The 20,990-nt window shown below is 42.0% G+C and overlaps 1 protein-coding gene and 2 pseudogenes across 1 annotated transcript; 1 reads left to right on the top strand and 2 right to left on the bottom strand.

Moving 5' to 3' along the window:
* Window positions 1-8,190: 8,190 nt before the first annotated feature.
* Window positions 8,191-8,794, bottom strand: LOC110597549 (HUWE1-associated protein modifying stress responses 1 pseudogene; annotated as a pseudogene).
* Window positions 8,795-12,328: 3,534 nt separating this feature from the next.
* Window positions 12,329-16,534, bottom strand: LOC101961494 (tubulin beta-4B chain). Its single transcript, XM_078039757.1, has 4 exons — window positions 16,411-16,534; window positions 15,583-15,691; window positions 15,145-15,255; window positions 12,329-14,025 (listed from the first exon to the last, which is right to left on the bottom strand). Exons 1-4 carry the CDS (start codon window positions 16,465-16,467, stop codon window positions 12,962-12,964), a joined length of 1,341 nt encoding a protein of 446 aa, XP_077895883.1. The 5' UTR covers window positions 16,468-16,534; the 3' UTR covers window positions 12,329-12,961.
* A 1,057-nt stretch (window positions 16,535-17,591) lies between these two features.
* LOC101961778 (trifunctional enzyme subunit alpha, mitochondrial pseudogene) lies at window positions 17,592-20,100 on the top strand (annotated as a pseudogene).
* Window positions 20,101-20,990: the final 890 nt, after the last annotated feature.

Below are 20,990 nucleotides of genomic sequence, written 5' to 3'. Positions count from 1 at the left end.
GCTGGAACTTGTTACAAACTTACTTTGTGGCTTTAATAGAGGTAAACTCATTAACAAAACCTTTTCTTTAGTTGATAATCTTACAGTTTCATTGGTAGTATGTTTGGGAGGGTACATAAAATAACACCTGATATGTGAACACTGACATCTTGCATTAGATGCAATTCCTCAAATATATCAAGTTTGGACGTTTGTTCTACTATAAAATAAATTGAAAAGTCTCCTTTTTTTTTCTTTTTCTAGATCTTGACCATTTATATAAAATCAGAATTTGTTAAAGGCCCATCTATACCCAATTGTGAACTCCTAGAGTTCTGGGCTCTTTTTCAATAGGAGATCTCTAAGCATCATTTGGAGCTCTTCTATGCTGATTGGTCTATTTTTGGTTTTCTTATTTTGTTAATGTATATTTTTGATTGGGAACTATTCATTTCTTCCAGGTATCCAGTTTAGTTCAACAAGTTTCTACTGTTCACTTTTCATTTCTTTTCCCTTTCTAGTTTTCTACAGATTTTTTTCTTTTTTCTTTTTTTTGGTACCAGGGATTGAACTGGAGGGTATTTGCTATTTTGTATTTTAGATAGGGTCTCACTGAGTTGTTTAGTGCCTTGCTTTTGCTGAGGCTGGCTTTGAACTCTTGATCCTCCAGCCTCTGCCTTCGGAACCACTGGGATTTCAGGTGTGTACACCACCTCGGCTGGCCTCTACAGAATTTTTATCACATGTACTTCTGCTATTTTTCATTAAGAAATTTTAAAAAATTCTTCTTAGCTGATCCTTTTGATTGAGAGAAGTCATATTGAGGATTTCTCATAATTTTATATGACTCTATTTTGAAGATTCAACTCAGGGCCTCTTACATGCCAGGCCAGTGCTCTACCACTGAGAGAAACCCCCAGCCCTTTAAATGATTTTAACTTAATTTATTTTAACAAGATATCTTTGGAGACTGGGGTTGTACCTCAGTGATAGAGTGCTTGTCTAGCATGCATGAGGTTCTGGGCTCAATCTTCAGAATTGCTAAATAAATAAATGATAAAAATTTAAGGAGATGTCTTAGGAAGGAGCCAACTGTCAGTGATATTGTTTAAAATAGATCATATGCACACACACACACACACACACACACAAGAATTTTTCAAATTTGGATGAGATTATTCATTCCAAAATATGTGGATCAGTTTTAGAAGATAGAAACAAGATCGTGATTTTTTAAAAAAATGTCAAGTATTGATATTTCATGATGCCTAAAACCATTTAAAATGAAATTTCATCAGGACTTAAATTATTAGAACGTATAAGAGACAAGTCAGAAGCTGTCTTTTGTAAATCATATATTACTAAGAATAAATTTTCTCTGTGTTAAAAAGACAGTCTTCCTTTTTTTGTCTTTCCAAATTTAGAAAGCATATTCATGTGTCTTATTAAAATTTGATATAGAAAGATATTTGCTCTCCTTTCTTGCAAGTAAGGGTCTGGGCCTTCTAGTAAGCAGGATGCTTTATAAATTGTTAGGAATTGTTGGTGAACTCTATTAAAAAATTTCTTCTGTTCCAAAATATCATTTTAAAAAGTACCAAAGTATTTTTTTAATTATTATTTTAACAATTTTAATTTCTTCTTTTGAACTTGAATGTCATGTTATTATGGTTTGGATGTGAGTTGTCCCTCAATAGCTCACATGTGAGACAATGTAAGAAGGTTCAGAGGAGAAATGATGGGGTTGTAAGAGTGTTAACCCAATAAGTGAATTAATCCCCTGATAGGGATTAACTGAGTGGTAACTGAAGTGATAAGGTGTGAATGGAGGTGGGAATTGGAGCATGGTTTGGAGGTATATATTTGTATCTGGGTTAAGTCTCTCTCTGTCTTTCTGCTGCCTGATCACCATGTGAAGGGCTTCCCTTCACCACACTCTTGGGCATGATGTCCTGCCTCACCTTGAGACACAAGGAATGGAGCTGGCTGTTCATGGACTGAGACCTCTGGGACTGGGAGCCCCTTTTCCACATGAGCAATCTAGCACAAGATCCTATTCTCTTCCTCAGGGCAGCTTCCATGTTCTCTAACTCACCAAACATGAAGGACTATCGCTCTTAGAGGTGACTTAATTTAATTTAATTTAAACGACACTTTGAAGTCATTTCCAGAAGGCACTTCTATTTTTTGCAGGAGGGTTATGGACTTTGCTTTTTATTGTGGGACCAAGTGAGGTCTTCTGGAACTGACTCAAAGTGGTCATCCAGGGCCCTGACCTGCCAGCCCATGTCTCACATGTGGCCAAGTTTTGGGGCTTCCACTTGCTTTATGGGGCACTCCAAGACCCAATGGCCTCTGCCACTGCCACCACCAAAAGGCTCCACGTCCTCAGCAGTAGCTTTGGCCTAGCGGGACGAGACTGGGCAGTGGCAGCTTGTGAGGTCTGATGAGGTTGTCCAAGTGGTGTGAGAGATTGGCAGGTCCTTCCCAGCTGGTCGGGTCAGCGGGCAGACATGCTGTTATAACATCGAGATGGTGGCCTTTCATACCAATGAAATATCTACATACTGGAATGTCAAATGCATATAATAATCACACAGTGACTTAAAATTAATATAACATCCACACAATGGCCTCTAGTGACTTTCAGATTCTTCTTAAGAGGGTTGATGGTTTCACAGTTTCGGCTGAACTGAGATTGGGACTGTTAGCCTTTGTAATGAAGTTTGATGTTGTCTCCTTGTTTTCTGGCATGATATTGACAAGGATGTCTTAAAAAGTAATTCATTTGGTGATAGTTCCAAATTCAGAGGAAATCTGCACTAGTGGTATGAAGTACTCTTGATCCTTTCTCTCCCATTCCCCAGTGGTTATTGCCTTTCTAGATTTGCAACTTTGCATCAAATACTGCAGTGTATTTTACTCACAGCAGAAAAACACTCACAGGTGTCACCCCTAACCCCCAAATCATGAAAATATGATTATTTTTACATTGTATTCTGATCTGCAGGCCGGCTTCACTTTTACCACCTTCTGCAATGGAGGAAAATTATTTTTCATTCTGATCCAGTTTTCTTTTTCTGGAACTCTTTCTGAGCCTGTCCTTCAGTTTCATGACCCTGACTGATGGCACAAACATTTCTGTTTTTAGTGCTTTGGGACACGTACCTAGGAATGGCATTGTTGCATGGTATATTAAATCTTTTTGGGGGAGGAAAGTTAAATCTATTTTTTGAAAAGTTTGAAGAAACACCAAACCATTCTAAACACAGACTGCACCGTTATATAATGTCACAGCAGTTTTTAAGAGTTCCAATTTGTTCATGTGCTTACAACACTTGTTATATTTAATTATTTTGATGATTGCTCTTTTAGAGAAGCGAAGGTGAATCTCACTGTGGTTTCAATTAGCATTTTCATAATGACTGAGATGTTAATCATCTTTTCATGTATTTGTTGGTGTATTCAAGATCTCTGTCAATTTTTAATTGGGTTCTTTTGTCTTTCGTTGTTGAGTTATAAAACTGTTTATATATTCCAGACAACAAGCTGTTTTCAAGATATATAAAGTATATATTTTTTCCATTTTATGCATTGTCATTCCATAATAAGAAATACATACTTACATAGCACCAGAAGAAAAAAGACAGAAAACTGTATGTAAAAATATGAGTCTGTCAAAGATCTACATGACAAAACAAGAATTTCTCATGAAAAGGATAGGGATGTAGCTTTGAAGTAGACTGCTTACCTAGCACACATGAGGTCCTGGGTTCAATCCCTGCCCTGCCCCAAATAACATTCACCTCTGGTGAAAGATGGAAGAATATGTAAATAAATGAGATAATTCATATTTATGCATAAGAATCATCAAAGTTATTAAGATGTCAGTTCTTCCCAATTTTAATAACTAGATTCAACACAATCCTGATAAAAACCCTAGTAGTTGTTTTATCAATACCAAAGATTGAGTCTAATTTTTACATAGTGAGGCAAAAGACCCAAAATGGTCAACACAATACTGAAGAATAAATTCACAGGAATGACAGTATATGACTTTATGTTTTACTATAAAGCCATAGTGATCAACACAAATTTGACAAATTATAGACAATTAGATCAATGGAATGAAACTTAAAAGCTAGAGATAAACTCACACAAATAGTTTGCTGATTATTCGAAAAGGAACAAAGGAAATTCAGTGGAAAATGTGTAGTCTTTTCAACTAATGTTGGAACTGATGGACATCCATAGGTAAAGAAATGAAATGAATTAGACAAAGAACTTACAACTTTCTCAAAATCAATTCAAAACGGATCACCAACCTGAATAGAAAATGCAAAATTTAGAACTTTTATAAGAAAACATGTGACAAACTCAAGATAACTTTGTGTTTGGCCATGACGCTTCAGATGCAAAACCAAAAGCAGAATCAGTGAATGAGAACCTGAATAAACTGGACTTATTAAAATTAACTTTATGTTTTGTGAAATATAGTGGTAATTTAATGAAAAAGATAAGCAAAAGACTGGGATATTATTTCTAAAATGTACTATTACTGTTGACTTTATTGAAACCTGAGTGGCCTTGATTTCATTTTCAGACTTTTTGTTGCTATATGGACATAAAATGTGTTTTCTGTATTGATAGTTTGCTTGTAACTTTGCTGAATTTGTTGAGTATCACTAATAATGATTTAAGGATGCCTCAGGATTTTTTTCTACACAATATGAGGTAACCTGTGACACATGAGCAGACAGAACTAGTCATCCTGTTTTTGTGTGTGTGTGATGCCTTTCATTTCTTTGTCTTGCCCAACTGCTCTGGATAGAACGGTCAGTACACTGTTGAAACACAGTGTGAAAGTGCACATCTGCGCCTGTTTTCATCTCAAGTGTAAAGTTTTCAGTGAGGACCATGAAGTATGTTTACTCTGGTATTTGTAGAAATGCTTTTTATCATGTTGAGGAAATTGCCTACTATTCCTGGTATATAGGGTGTTTGGTCATGGAAAGGTATTGGGTTTTGTGTAAAGCTCTTTCTGTATTGAATGAAATGATCATGTGGTGTTTTCCTTCATTGTTGATGACATAGCTGGCTTTTTAAATGATAAGCCCTCTTTTATTTGGGGGCATAAATCTTGTGGTCACTGCATATAATGCTTTTGGTATGCTGCCAGTTTCATTTTGCTATATCATTGCAAATGATGTCCATTTATATTTAAAGGGGTCATATTCTGCAGTTTTCTGTTCTTGTGATATCATGTCTGGCTTAGTATTAGATTTGGGTTGGTTTGAGGGTGGAATTACTATTAGAGGGACTGAGATATTAGGAATTTAGGGATGAGCACTTTAGGGATTGAAAAGTAGAGATGAGGGATAATAATGTAGAAGATAGGACCTGAGTTAGGGTTAGGTCAGGGCTATGACTAGGGTTACAGTTAGGGATCAGAGCTGACAGTCAGAGGTTAACTTTAGGGCTGGAAGGAGCGTTAGAGTTAGGGTTACTGTTATTTTTAAATGCATAATGGTTAGAGTTAGGTTTGGGTTTGTTTTGGTATTATGATTAGGGTTGTGGGTTGGTGTTGGGGTTAGATTAGTGTTAAAGATTAGGAATCATGAGAAGACGAGGGTTTAGTATACCATTATTTTTTGTTATAAAACATACACTGTTGGTTAGGATTAGTGATTAGAGGTTATGGTTAAAGTGCCAAGAATGGGTTCAGTTTTGGGTGAAGCTGCAATGGTCATTGTCAACATAAGGGGTTAGTGGTTGGGTTGGGGTTTCTTTGGATTTAGGGGTTAAGGTCAGGGTTTGATTGGGGTTGAGTTACATTTATGTTTATAGTTAGGGGTTAGGTTTAGGTTAGGGTTAGTGTTAGGGTTACAGGTAGGGCCCTGGATTGCTCTCAGAGAATTCATGTTGAACAGAATTGACACCCACTGGATTCTGGGATTAGGAATAGATAGGGCATGGGAAGCTGCAGTGGTGGGATAGGATCCTGAAAGCTAAATTCCTAAAAGCTGAATGTATGTTTAAAGAAAGAGAAAGCAAAAGCAAAATGTACACAGAGGGGCCGATTCTGTAGATGGCAAAATCACTGATGATTCAAGTGCATGTTGTGGGGCCAGATCAGAATGTCAGACCAGACAGGAGAGAACCAAGAAGTAGAGTCTATGTATGCAGTTGACACTTTGGCTTCATGTCAATGAAAAGGAGATGTGGGAAACTGAGCCTTGGCTGGTGGCTAGAGTTGGTATTTTGGACTGCTGAGTGACATTCATGGCAATGGGAGCTAGGAGCAATAGCAGGGTACTCAGATGGACCCGGGTTTTTTTGCTGACCTGGTCATTAATTGTGTGCGCTTGGCACTGCACATAACATTTCTATTCCTCTTTCCTTTTAAAATGAGATGATGAGACCTAGCATCACAAAATATTTTGGAGGGATTGTGTGTGTGTGTGTGTGTGTGTGTGTTACATTTCAAATTTATTGTAGGAAAAAAATTACTTTCCTACACACAGTTTTACATTTCAGCTTTGTAAAACCCTAACAACTTCCACATAGGTCAAAATTATAAACAGTCCTTTCTACAACCTTATCATCACTAAAAATTCCTAAAGTTCCCAAAGTAGTAAACCATAGGATGTGTGTAATGGGAGCAGGAGCACAGCAGCTTTTCAAGGATGGCTAAGCTCATCCTTTGTGCCATGCACACTGATGCATTACAGTTCTATAGCAAGAGTGGCTTATTTTTCTTAAAACTATCTTCTACAGGACAGTAGTATAATATAGAAAAGCATCCTTTAAGAATGAAATGAGTCATCAATCCACTTGATGAAAATCATGATGCCAGGAGAGACAACTCCATCACATAGTATCTCATGCAATAAAATTAATCTGACAAACTATGTACAACTCATTGCTGTTTTTTTTTTTTCCAAACTTAAGGGGAAGTGTGAAACTAATTCTGTAGGAACAGGTCCATCTCATTTTTGCCTGAACTCTAAATGTTCTGAAAGCCTAACTGATCTAATATGTAAGAAATAGTGTCTGGTCTTAAGGCTGCATCCATATGACATGGGCTTTCCTGCAAGAAGTGGTTTTGATTTTAACTTACCATAAAGAAACTTGCAATCAGGAAAAAGTCAACAACTAAATACTTTTTCCAACTCTAGGTTCTGGTTAAGGGTATAGGAAAGAATCAAGATTTGTCAAAGAGACTCTGTGCAGGAATTAAAGTTGCAATGCTCTAGAAGACTCTGTATATATCCCATTCTTTTTATGATCAGGTTAGTGATGTTTTAGAAGACCTCCTCTATGGCCCAGGAATGTTAACTTTTAACAGGTCTCCTGATCTAACTCACTAGTTACCTCTACCTGCTTAGTCATCCATTTGTGATCCAGGTTTTCATCTTGACTTCAACCAAGTCTTATTACTTTGCTGCTTGTTTGGGGGTTGTAGTTTTTAACCTGCTATGGTACAGGTGATAAGTCTCCAGTTGTCTATGGAAGTCTACATTAGACAGCAGTAAGCAATAGACTTATCTATCACTGACTGCATTGTCCAGACTTCTCCAGTGACACTAAGCCCCTTAACCAAGAATGTCTTTTGATGACAGATCTGGTTGGGTGAGGTATTGATAGACCTGTCAACTAGTTGCACCTCTGGCAATCCTGACTATCAAAGCAAGGAGGACCTGAGGGACAACAGGCAGGAGGAAAATCGATGACTCTTCCATCTGTTCTCTCTCACTTGGGTCATCAACTTTCATCCTCTACAGCACCCTAGATAATGAAGGGTGTCAAAGGCAATTCTCCATTCCCAAGGGAACTAACCTAACAATTACCCGCTGTACTTGCTTGCATGGCCCGGGCTCTCCAAGCAACTATAACCAGAACACAATTCTAAGACATAAGAACTTCCCCCGACTCGAGAGAGTAAGAAAACAGGTACAACATAAAAGTATCTAGCAAGAAATTCTAGTCAATGTTGAAAAAAGATTGTTATTACATCAGTAAGCTCAAACTCACTTTCTAAAAACAGTTTTAAAACAGGCTAGCTGACATCAAATACTTCTTGTTCAGTTCTTAACTTACCTTCTATTTCAACAGTTCTAGAGCAAGTGTTTACTCTAATAGACAAAAAAAAAAAAAAAAAAAAAATCTGGACCTAAACCTAAGTGTGACAATGGGTCTACAGGCACACAGTTAACAATTTTTTCCAAAGAAATATGTTGAATCAGCTTTACCATGTAGAGCTATGGGTTCCCAGAAGGGTTGCAAATGAGTCTCTAGAGCTGAGCCAGTTTCCATTGAAGTAGCTTGGATAGGGTACACTTCAGACAGTCTTGGGGAAGCTCTTGAGTTTCATGATGGAGGAACCTTTCCACATTAGGAAGCTGATCAAATCTCTAGAAATAGTTGGGTATTTTTAAACCAAGCCAGCACATCCTACTGCTTTGCTGATAGCCAATCTGAATTCCGGAATCAAAACTTCACTGAGGGTCTCCACACTTTTCTTTGCAGAGGCTGGTGAGGGTGGCAGTTGCGTTTCAGAAGGGGACCCAGAAACAAAGTGTAGGCTGATGGCACACTCAATCTTACTAGAGCTGGGCCACTGCAGTGGCTGAGTTCTGGAAGAGGTGCCACAGCTTGTGCTGCTTGTGCTCAGGCTGCAGGGTGGCCACTGCCTCCTCCTGCAGCTGTCAGCCTTGCTGGGCCAGGGCCAGGCACTGCTGTGCCCACTTGGAAAACCATGCTTGGGCCAGTGCTCCTGGGTCTCTGCCTTGCCCTCCTCCTTCTACTCCTCCATCCTCTGGGGCCCCCCTGCCATGGCCTTGCTGTCGATGCTGCCACATCCTCATGGAGTGGCCAGGTGGGGGGACTAATAGCAACCAGCAGCTTCTCATGAAGGCCCAGGCCTCCTGCAACCCAGTGGCCTGTGACCCTTCCCCTCAGCCCACCAAAGCCAGGTGACCCCCCCACCCTGGACCTCCAGCCCTGCTGAGGCCCCACTGAGGGCCCTTGCCTCACCTGCTGTGCCCACCTACCACCCTCACTCCTTGGCCCCGTGGCCTCCCTAAGTTGACCAATGGGTCATGAGCCACTGGAGCCCGCACCGAAGTCTCATTTTAGAGGCTTTCACGAAGAGGCATTGGTACATTGAAGACATAAAAGAAAAAAAAAAAAGAAAGAAAAATGCCACTTTTGGGGGATGGAATGCTGATGTGGGGACAGGTGCCTCAGGAGACATCAGTGCATTGCTTGACATTATTAGATCAGGGGCAGGCTGTCCCTCTGTTCCAACCTTCAGAACCATTATAGTGGAGGTAATTGAGTATGTTCAAGTTATTTAGGGAGCCAGAACCAGTAGGTTGTGTGTGTATGTGGAAAGGGATTTATCATAAGCACTTGGCTCATGCAGATAGGGAAGCTGACAAATCCCAATTTTTACAGTGTGAATCATTGAGCTGGAGACCCAGGAGAGCCAATTGTGGAGTCTAGTCTGAGTTCAAAGGACAGAGGACCAGAAGAGGCAATTGTGTAGTTGACCCTGGAGCTGGCAAACTCAAGATCTAGGAAGAGCCAATGTTTCAGACTAAGTTCAAAGGCAGAAAAAAGTTGATGTCCCAGGTGGATGGCCATCAGGCAGAAGGAATTCTTACTGGACCTTTTTATTCTATTCTGGCCTTCTACAGATTGGGTAAGGCCCACTCACATTAAGAAGAGTAATTTCTTGACTCAGTCTATGAATTCAAATGCTAATATCATCCCCAAACACATTCAGATACAGCCAGAACAGTATTTGACCCAATATCTGGGCACTATAAGGCCCATTCAAATGGAAAGTTAACCATCACAGCAGAGGAGGGCTGATGGGGGCATGCTCCTTTCCCCAGAGGTCTTGGACTTTTGGTGGGTTTACTGGAGGACATGTTGCCAGACTGGCAGTGAACCAGACATTGTCCTTTTTCTGGGTCACAAAAGGGAGGTAATGGCCTCTTTCTGCAGCTTTCTTGGCTCTTGAAGGTTGACCACCAGTGCTAAGATGAACCTTGCCTATTAGGGCAGGCCAATGTGAGAGCTATACCACTAGTTGGAGTGACATGAATGGACCCAGGCGAGAAAGGTCAAGGTGTCTTTTCATGTGTGAAGAAAAGGGAAGCCAGGTGACTCGGAGGTAGACAGTGAAGGAAGGATGACTCTTGCAGCTTCCACTTCTAGACCTCTTCCTGCCTGGGGGGCGGTGAGTTTGCCCTCCCCTTTCCTAATGCCCTGGTGACTTTTCCCACTGCTGGCCACATTCTCCTCCAAGGAGCTGCTTTAAATCCCTTCTTTAAAAAGAAAGCAGTCAGCATAAGACTTTGCTCAGGATGAACATCAAACAGAATTATGCGGCACTTATTAAAGCAATTGCTTGATAAAGAATCAAAAAGAGTGGAGTCTGAGCCTTTCTAGACAAATCTTACCCACATATTGAAAAACCTCTCTTAATAATCTACCAATTGGATTTTGTGTCAGTCAACAAGGGTAAGTAAATTCTGCTCCCGAGTCAGAACACTTTTTCATTATGCTATAAGCAAATAAAATCTTCATGAAGACTTTCATATTATTATAATATGTAATAAAATAGCTGATATTCATAAGGGCTTTCATAAGGTGCAATATAATAGGTGTTATGTGCCTACAGACAGACTGTATGGTGTACACCTTATATACAACATCTCATTTAGTAATCAGGATAATCCCATGGGAAAGAATCATGAAGAAACTATGATTGCCCCCATTTTGCAGATGAGTAACAGTGGCTTAGAGAGATGATAGAACCTGCCAGGATAATCCATCCTGGTGAGACCAGCCATGTCCTACCCCAACAGAACACATAGATTTAACACACAGATGGCAGCACCGGTTTACATCCAGCTGTTATGGAAAGAAAGCTTTCACTTCAGTCAGAAGGCTCCAGCCAGATTCCTAGGATTGCAACAGATTGGAGAAGGCTTTGTTTTATAGACACCATGGTGAATAACAGTCCAGTGAGCCCAGCAGAAGCATTCCATGCCAAGCTGCATCACTTTTATTTCTATAGCTTGAGACATGATTGCATTTGAGAAAAGGAACTTCTCATTGAGTTATCCATCCCTCACCCCCAAATGCCTGGTTGTATAAAGCTTGGTCATGTCCTCTGCCCGATTTACCAGCTGGAAGGAGCTTGCAGCTCACCTATAATCACCTTTTAGGGCTTTCTAAAAGGAGAATGAAAATTAAACTCCCCCCTTCCCAGTTAACACCTGATTAAAATGGGGGTGTTAAGAGTGAGCAGTTTTGCATAACTTTGGAAGGAAAAACTGGCAATTACAAGATCTCCCAGTAGGTAAGTGCTCCTCCCACATTCCTAGCTGAGCTGGCTTTTATTTTATTTTTTTAATGTATCCACCAAATCAGAACTGAATTTGTAACTCAGTGGTACAGCACCTGCCTAGCCTGTGTGAGGCACTGGGTTCAATTCTCAGCACCCTATATAAATAAATAAAGGTTCATCAACATGTAATAAAAATATTTCAGAAAAAGTATCCACCAAATTACCTCCCCTACTCTGTTTTCTGAATTGTTCCCTAATGTAGTTTCAAATGCAATATGTACCACTGATAATGGTTTACCTACCATCAACCTCCAGGGTGGTCAGAACCTCCAGGAGGTTCACCCTTATGTAAGGTAGCAGTATAAACTTTCCATGAACATAAAAACATGTCTCCCTAGTAGAAGTTGTGGGGAAAATGTGGCAGTTTTCCACTCAGATTTTCATAAAATTTTGGGGAGGGAAAGGAGTTTTCCAAAGGTGTGTCATTAATGAAGCTTTTTTTGTTTAAGATAACTTAAAAAATATTTTTAGTTGTAGATGGACACAATACCTTTATTTATTGACTGGTGTGGTGCTGAGAATTGAACACAGGGCCTCACATGTGCGAGGCAAGTGCTCTACCACCAAGCCACAAACCCAGCCCCTAATTAAGCTTTTCTTTGAAAGGTTTCATCTGGTGCCAGAAGGCAAACAACCTGCACTTACATTTTTGATTCAACAAGTTTGCAGAAAACTACCTACAATGAAATTTCCCATAAAATATTTCATGCCTTAGTGTTTCCTTAGCACAGTGTTGGTTATATTGCTGCCTATTACCATCACACCCTAGAGCTTCAGAATCTCCCTCCCTTACAGCATACCTCAGTTCACCTGCCTTCCCAGCTTCCTATCCTCTCAAAAATGGGATCCTAGTCAATCAGGAATAATGACATATTGAAAGCAGCCTCTGGTTTTAATAGCTAGAAAGATGATTTTTTTAAAAAAAAATGTTAAATTGTTAGTTTCTATCACTGTCCTAAATTCCTGCCATAATTTTCAAACAAATTTTAGGTGGAACTCTGTCATGTCCTTGGCTGCTTTTTTAGAACATGTACAATTTATAGTATATGGTTTTTCTGATGGGTAAAGTGGTGCTTGTTTTTATTTGTATTTATTACATTGTTCAAAGGGAAGTAGATAAATAGAAGTCCTTACCTAAGGCCTTGATTCCATAGACTCACAGCGATTCTCGAATGGCATTGTTCCCCAATAACTTTTGAGAATTATCTTTATTTTAATACTTTGGGAAAGAGAAGATTAAAAAAAAAAAAACATGCACTTGCATCTCTTTACTAAAGGAACAAGAATACTTCTCAAAGCATTGAAGAAGAAAACCTATACTGCTGAAAGATGAAATCCTAAAACTTCTATCTCAGGAAGAGTGAGAACAAAAATGTGGAGAGTGTGGACCACATGAATTATTAGTATAGATCGTGGAAGAAACAATACAGTCATACTGAGGGGAGATCCACATTCTCATCAACAGTGAACTTGTGACAGACCCACCTTGAGGAGCTTAAGTTTCCAAGCAGAAAGGCGCAGGAGGATAAGAATTTCACCAAGGAAATTGAAAAGTTCCTAAACTGCTGCCTCCTCTTCTTCCTCCTCCTCAAACTCTCCCAGTTCCTCGGTGGTGGCCTCCTGATACTGCTGGTACTCGGAGACGAGGTCATTCAGGTTACTCTCGGCCTGGGTGAACTCCATCTCGTCCATGCCCTCCCCTGTGTACCAGTGCAGGAAGGCCTTGCGCCGGAACATAGCCGTGAACTGCTCAGAGATGCGCTTGAAGAGCTCCTGGATGGCCGTGTTGTTGCCGATGAAGGTGGCTGACATCTTGAGGCCCCGCGGCGGGATGTCACACATGGCCGTCTTCACGTTGTGGGGGATCCAATCCACAAAGTAGCTGCTGTTCCTGTTCTGTACGTTGAACATCTGCTCGTCCACCTCCTTCATGGACATGCGGCCTCGGAAGATGGCAGCCACGGCCAGGTAGCGACCCTGGCGGGGGTCGCACGCGGCCATCATGTTCTTGGAGTCAAACATCTGCTGGGTGAGCTCGGGCACCGTCAGGGCGCGGTACTGCATGCTGCCCCTGCTGGTCAGGGGCGAGAAGCCGGGCATGAAGAAGTGCAGGCGTGGAAAGGGCACCATGTTCACGGCCAGTTTGCGCAGGTCTGCGTTCAGCTGGCCCGGGAAGCGCAGGCACGTGGTGACCCCGCTCATGGTGGCGGACACCAGGTGATTGAGGTCCCCATAAGTGGGGGTGGGCAGTTTCAGGGTGCGGAAATGGATGTCATACAGGGCCTCGTTGTCGATGCAGAAGGTTTCATCTGTGTTTTCTACCAGTTGGTGGACAGAGAGGGTGGCATTGTAGGGCTCCACCACGGTGTCCGACACCTTGGGCGAAGGCATGACGCTGAAGGTGTTCATGATGCGGTCTGGGTACTCCTCTCGGATATTGCTGATGAGCAGGGTGCCCATGCCGGATCCAGTGCCACCCCCCAGTGAGTGGGTCAGCTGGAAGCCCTGGAGACAGTCACAGCTCTCTGCCTCCTTCCTCACCATGTCCAGCACGGAGTCCATCAGCTCGGCTCCCTCTGTGTAGTGGCCCTTGGCCCAGTTATTCCCTGCACCACTCTGGCCTACCAGAGGGAAAGAGAATATTAGACACAAATATACAAGGATTCTGAATGATGTCATTTGCACTGTGGAGAAGGTAGGACTAGGACTGGAAAATAAAACACCCCAAGATAGTGTGGCCATACATTGTTAGCTTTCATCTCTCCCAAAATAAATCCTTCCTAGATGCTGGAAGGGAGAAAGTGTCTCATTAAACCTAGAATGATAATCTCTAGGAAACACTATTCTCTTCCAAAATAACTCCTCTCCAGGTGCTGGCCACTGACCCCCAACCCTGAAACTCAAATTCCTGAGTGCCCAGACTGACAAGCTCACCAAATCACCCATGAACTATATAAACCCAGTCCCTTCCTTTGTTCAGTGGCTCATTTTCCACCAGGAAAGTGGGTCCATTCCCACAGGTATAGTCCTGTTCCTGAATAAAAGGCCCATATGACCCATGAATTTGTATCCAGCCCGATCTCTTTGTGCTAACAACTAATCCTAAATAACCTTTTCAGAGATGCTTTTGTTTCCTAAGACTGTCTGCACCCTCTCTGTCCACCAACTGGTAGAAAACACAGATGAAACCTTCTGTATCAGTGACCCTCAAAAATGCTGGGAATCATCTTAAAGTAAGAAAAACAGGGAAGAGAAAATGTTTAACAAAATTCATCTGCTTCTCAAACTAGGGAAAATGGTTCAATACTCTAATGAAGTACAAATAGATAGAAAAAGCACAGGGTGATCAGAGGGGCAAGGGGCTCTAAGCAGTTGTCTAAATCTTGCTCACATGCTGTGCTTTTGGCCTTCATTGCCTAACAGTAATTAAGTGAGTTCAACAGATGCTTTGAAGTTACCTGTAGCCTATTGAGCCTCATTAGAAGCTTTTTTTTTTTTTTTTTTTTTTTGCTCTTGAGACTTTCCCTTCAGAGGCTGCTGGAATGGATTCTGGCATTAATCCCTGAGCTGTCCAGAGTGACCAGAAAAATGCCCCCACCCCCATGGGCTGGAAGGGATTAGGCCAGGACTGGGGCCATCTGTGGACACAGTCTCTCCTGCACACTGATCACTGAGAACTGTGAAGTATATGGCTGTTAGGAAGAAGGTGAGTCATGGTCCCATGGACCATAAGGACATACCAAACACAAAGTTGTCTGGCTTGAATATCTGGCCGAATGGTCCCGATCTCACTGAGTCCATTGTTCCTGGCTCTAGGTCCACTAGGATGGCCCGAGGAACATACTTGTTGCCTATAGGAACAAAAGCTGACTTACATTTGTGCTTGGCAAAGAATTGTGGGCAGGGTCATAATTCTGTGTAGTTCTCACAGAAGGATTTATTACAGAAGATTCCAATATTTGAGACAAAAGGGGAAAAGAATGCTTAGCCTGCTTAGTCATGTTTAAAAAAAATACAAAAAACAAAAAAACAGGACTATTCAGGAACTATAAAGTCTATCTTTTTATGCTGGCATTTTATATTAAAGTGCAAAAATGCATTTCTTTGTCATTTGTATGCTCCTAGAACATTTTCTCTGTCACCATTTGGAAAGCAAGTTTAATATCCAATATACTCACCAGCTGCTTCATTGTAGTACACATTGATTCTCTCCAGCTGTAAGTTACTATCTCCATGATAACTGCCAGTGGGGTCAATGCCATGTTCATCACTGATGACCTCCCAAAACTGAAGGGAAAAAAAAGAATCATTCCATGTCCCAGCATCCTGTCACTGGAATGCCTTGGAATGGTGGTCAGACAGTCAAGAATCCTAGACTAAGACCACAGAGCTGTGGCCCGTATTTCTCATATCAGTTTCTTCCTAGTGGCTGGGAAGTCCGCAGAACAGGAGCCATATATGGTCACAGACTGAAGGGCTGGAATGACATTGGAAGAGAAGGGAGCAGCAATACAGATCCTCTTGTAGGAAGCAGTGGACACAGTGGGCTTGTCCCTCCAGGCAGGTTTGCATGTCCCTGAATCCCTACTAATGGATGGGTCCCTGGATGGATTCTAGCAGGACCAAGGATCAAATGGCCCCACTCCTGGCACAAACCCCAGGCAGCTTTTACCAGCAAAGGTTGATGCCAGCAATGTACATGTTGGCTTCTGGATCCTAACCCTGGCAGGCAACGGGTCAATGTGGGTAGGGATTGTGGGAGGGCATCTGAGTGGCAGGGGAAGAAACTGGCCACCATGAGGAAAACTGGGTAATTTAAAGGGCATTGATTTAAGGCACACATAGCTGCATCACCATATTCACGGTGGCAGATTGTGTTGCCCTGTGGCCTCACCATGGCACCTGGCAGCTGGTGACCCCAGTTCTCTCCCGACTCCACTCTCATCCTTGGAGCCCCTGGCCCCGGCCTGTGTCACACAGGGTCCACGCCCCAGTATCGTGCCCACCTTGGCGCCGATCTGATTGCCGCATCGGCCTGCCTGGATGAGCACAATTTCACGCATGATGACAAAAGCAAGTGAAGGAGTGCAGGTGAAGGCCACTTTAGAGCTGGTGAAGGCCCCGACTTGGTTGAGCAGAGACTTGCCTGGGCCAGCAGCTCTGCTTTTATAGCCTAGACCCACCCAGCCTTGGTGATGTAATGGTGGGCGGGGAAATGAGAAGTTACAGATGAAAGGGATTTGAGTTGAAGGAGCAAAAATGCCTCTGTATAGCCCAAGGTGATCCCCTAATCATGAATATGAATTCTACTTGCCATATTGATTTGGTCTGTATCAGAGGTGGAAGTAAAAAATCCAGTTACCCGTGGAGAGTCTCTGGGCTCAGCTGGGTGTCTTGGTTATTCCTACTTTAGGAAGCCAGACCTGGGAGTACCCCCAGCATGTAGGCAGGTGCCTGGTGCCTCCTCTCAGGCTGGGATTGATCTCCTAGACTCTCTACCCTTTTTCCATTGAACAAACTTCTGGGCCCCCACTGGACAGCTTGTGCCACTGATACTCTTCTCCATGGTATCACCTCCACCTTCAATCACCCCTGCATCCTCTTCCACACTACATCACAGTGCTTACTAATAAATGAGCTTTTAAGTTACTCACCCTGTGCTAAACACAGGTTCATCTAGTTCCAAAGACCATGTTTCCTTTCCCAAACAGTAGGTGTGTGAGGTGAGATTGTAAGATGGTCCCAAGATTCACCCGACCTAGGTGCACACATCTTTTCCCAATTGTTCAATCAAACACTCATCTAGGAACTCCTGTTAAGGATTTTGACAGGTATAATTAAAGTTCCCGATCAGTTGACATCAAGGTATAGAGATTATATGTGCCTTCTCTAATCAAATGAACCTACTTATTTATTTGTTTGTTTTGGTACTAGGAGTTGAACCCAGGGGCACTTAACCACTGAGCCATAGCCACAGCATTTTTTATTTTTTTTATTGTGAGACAGGGTCTCACTAAGTTGCTGAGGCTGATCCTCCTGCCTCAGCCTCTTGAGTCGTCAGGAATACAGGCATGTGCCACCGTGATCGGCCAGATGAGCCCTTTTCAAGCAAAGAATTTTTTTCCAGCTGGTGAGAGAAGAATGTGTGTATTTTTATCCATAGAAACCTCTTCTGATGGCTTAAAGGATGGGCTACACTGGTGTGGAAGGGGCCATGTGTATACATTTCAGGTATCCCTGAAATCTTTCTGGGGATCCTAATAGAGCAGAAGGCACCCAAAGGCTGCCCGAAATGGTGGATGTACCTGCTGCATTTGACATGATGCTAACTTGTAGAAACATTCGTGCAGACAGAGCAAAGAAAATGGGACTGACCAATTGGTGGAACCCCTGGGACCAGGAGTAAAAGCTCCAGAAAAATGGACAATTGAATAACTAGAAGAGGTTATAGTTACTTTTGCCAATGGACTAGTTGATAAGAAGCTCTCTCCTAAGAGATACAAGGGATTGGTGGAAAAACCAACAGCATATGCCATGACTATTCCATTTGTTAGACACATTTACAAAATCATGGAAAAAGAAGTGTGAAAGCAGACCAAAGGCCTTTATCTTGCCCCTCTGAAAATAATTGATGTCATAAAAACTGGACTTGAACAAAGAAGTGATGCTGGTTATCTTACTGAATCACCAGAAATTTGGAGAGTTGGCATTGACTAAAGAATCAAAGGCCTTGTTGGGACTTTATCATGACCAAGTCCTATGCCAGAAAAATAAATTTGGAGCTCTACAGAAGTATGTTAAGCATTTAGCTATTCTTGGTGCAGGGTTCATGGGAGCTTCCATCACCCAATCTCCATGGACAAGGGGCTAAAGACCCTTCTTAAAGATACTACAGAAGCTGGAGTGGGCCAGAGACAGCAACGAGTGTTCAAAGAATTGAACGACAAAGTGAAGAAGAAAGCTATGACATCATTTGAAAGGATTCCATCTTCAGCAACTTGATTGGGCAGCTTGATTACCAGGGTTTTGAAAAGGCTGACATGGTGATTGAAGCTGTTTTTGAGGACCTCGGTGTTAAGCACAAAGTGCTAAAGGAAGTAGCTCACTGTGTCTTTGCCAGTAACTCCTCTGCTCTCCCAATCAATGAAATTGTTGCTGTCAGCAAAAGACCTGAGAAAGTAATTGGCATGCACTACTTCTCTCCTGTGGTCAAGATGCAGCTACTAGAGATCATCACAACCAAGAAAACATCCAAGGAGACAACCACTTGTACTGTAGCAGTTGGTCTTAAGCAGGGGAAGTTCATCGTTGTGATTAAGGATGGATCTGGCTTCTACACCACCAGGTGTTTTATATCCATGATGACTGAAATCATATGAATCCTCCAGGAAGGAGTTGACCCTAAGAAGCTGGATTCTCTGACCACAGGCTTTGGCTTTCCTATGGATGCTGCTAGATGAAGTTGATGTGGTTATAGTGAAACATAGTAGAAGATCAGGGGAGTGGTTTGGAGGTAGAAGCCTAGAACTGCTGAAACAGATGGTGTCCAGGGCTTCCTGGGTTGCAGGTCTGTGAAGAGCTTTTACATCCATGAGGAGGGCTCGAAGAATAAGAGTTTGAATTCTGACATGAATAAGAATTTTACAAGTCTGAGGCTTCCTGCAAAGCCTGAGGCCTCCTCTGATGAAGATATCCAGTACCATTGGTGATAAGATTTGTGAATGAGGTAGTCATGTGCCTACAGGAAGGGATGTTGCCAAACCTGCAGAGGGAGACATTGGAGCAGTCTTTTGCCTAGGCTTCCTCTCTTGTCTCGGAGGGTCCTTCTGTTTCATGGATCTATATGATGACCAGAAGATAGTGGACCATCTCCAGAAGCATGAAGCTGCCTGTGGAATACAGTTCATCCCATGCCAGCTGCTCACTGACCTTGCCAACAGCCCCAGCAAGAAGTTCTACTAGTGAGCAGCTCCTCCCACCTTGCTCCACCAACGCACTAGCCCAGATGCCAGCAGCGTTGCTTCTACAGTGCCATCTGGGTGTATCAGGAAGCCGAAGGAAGACCAAGTATGACCCTGAGTTTGCTCCTTAATTAACGTGACTTCAGCTTTGACCATCTCCTTCCTGGTGAAATCTGACTGTGAATGAGAGTTTGTACTTCATATCAGAAAGTGTGATCCACTATGCTGCTTTTACAAACCCTGAAGCCCACATCAGTAGCTAAGAGCCATCTGGAGCCACCTTTGTTGCCTGTTCCTCCTGGGAAGCTAGCGAGCTAGCAATAGCCAATGGTGGTGACAGTATTTCTGTACTGAGCCCAACACAGGACAACAATAAAAACCAAACTATCACCCTAAAAAAAAAAAAAAAGGTTCAGAGGAGAAATTTTTGGGTAATGACATCCTTAACCCAACCAGAAAATTAATCACCTGATGGAATTCAGTGAGTGGTAACTGAAAGCAGGTGGGGCGTGGCTGGAGGAGGTGGGGCATTGGGGCGTGGCTTTGGTGTCTATATTTTATATCTGGCAAGTGGAGTCTCTCTGATTTCTGATCATCATGTGAGCTGCTTTCTTCTGTCTTGCTCTTCCATCATGATGTCCTGCCTCACTTTGAACCCTGAGGAATGGGCTCAGCTGTCTATGGACCAAGACCTCTGAAACTGTGAGCCCCCAAATACACTTTTTCTCCCTAAAATTATTCTGGTCAAATCTTTTAATCACAGCAACAAAAAAGCTGACAAAAACAAGATGTATATCCTCTTGTATACTTCAAATCATCACTAGAATACTTAAAATATTTGGTACAAGAATAGGAGACACAGAGACAAACCCACATAAATACAGTTATCTCATACTAGACAAAGGCCCCCAAAACATATATTGGAGAAAAGATAGCCTCTTCAAAAAAATGGTGCTGGCGAAACTAGAAATTTATACATAGCAAAATGTAATTAAACCTCACTCTCTCACCCTGCACAAAACTCAACTGAAAGTGGATCAAAGACTTAGGCACTAGAAAAGAAACCTTGTGTCAAATAGAAGAAAAAGTAGGCCCAAATCTTCACCTTGTCAGCTTAGGACCTGACTTCCTTAACAAGACTCCTAAAGCACAAGAAGTAAAATTAGAATCAATAAAAGAGAAAGATTCAAACTAAAAAGATTCTTCTCAGCCAAGGAAACAATAACGTGAAGAGCTTATAGAATGGGAGAAAAATCTTTATCACATGCACCTCAGATACAGCACTAATCTCCAGGATATATAAAGAACTCAAAAAACTTAACACCAAAAAAACCAAATAAGCCAATCAATATATGCACTAGGGAACCAAACAGATAATTCACAGCAGAAGAAATACAATGGATCAACAAATATATGAAAAAATGTTCAACATGTCTAGCCTTCTCATTTTTTACACAGGGTTTTGTGTCTTATCACGAGATGTTTCCAGGAGACTGCTCCTCATCTTGCGTACAGACGGGCCTCAGTCCTCTTAAAGGGCTACAGGGCATGCTACTGTGTGACAGACTTATTTATGAAACTGGTTCTCAGTGGAGCCAGTCTCTGGCACCCATGGGTACGTGTCA

This window comes from Ictidomys tridecemlineatus, chromosome 2 (assembly GCF_052094955.1).
Source record: "Ictidomys tridecemlineatus isolate mIctTri1 chromosome 2, mIctTri1.hap1, whole genome shotgun sequence".
Classification (NCBI taxonomy): Eukaryota; Metazoa; Chordata; class Mammalia; order Rodentia; family Sciuridae; genus Ictidomys; species Ictidomys tridecemlineatus.
This window is presented reverse-complemented; position numbering and strand designations above follow the sequence as displayed.

Coding starts and splice junctions, on each gene's coding strand:
- LOC101961494 (XM_078039757.1), bottom strand. CDS start 16,467: ATGCGTGAAATTGTGCTCATCCAGGCAGGCCGATGCGGCAATCAGATC. Junction 15,692..16,410: donor GCAATCAGATCGGCGCCAAG/GTGGGCACGATA, acceptor TTTTCCCTTCAG/TTTTGGGAGGTCATCAGTGA. Junction 15,256..15,582: donor GTACTACAATGAAGCAGCTG/GTGAGTATATTG, acceptor TTGTTCCTATAG/GCAACAAGTATGTTCCTCGG.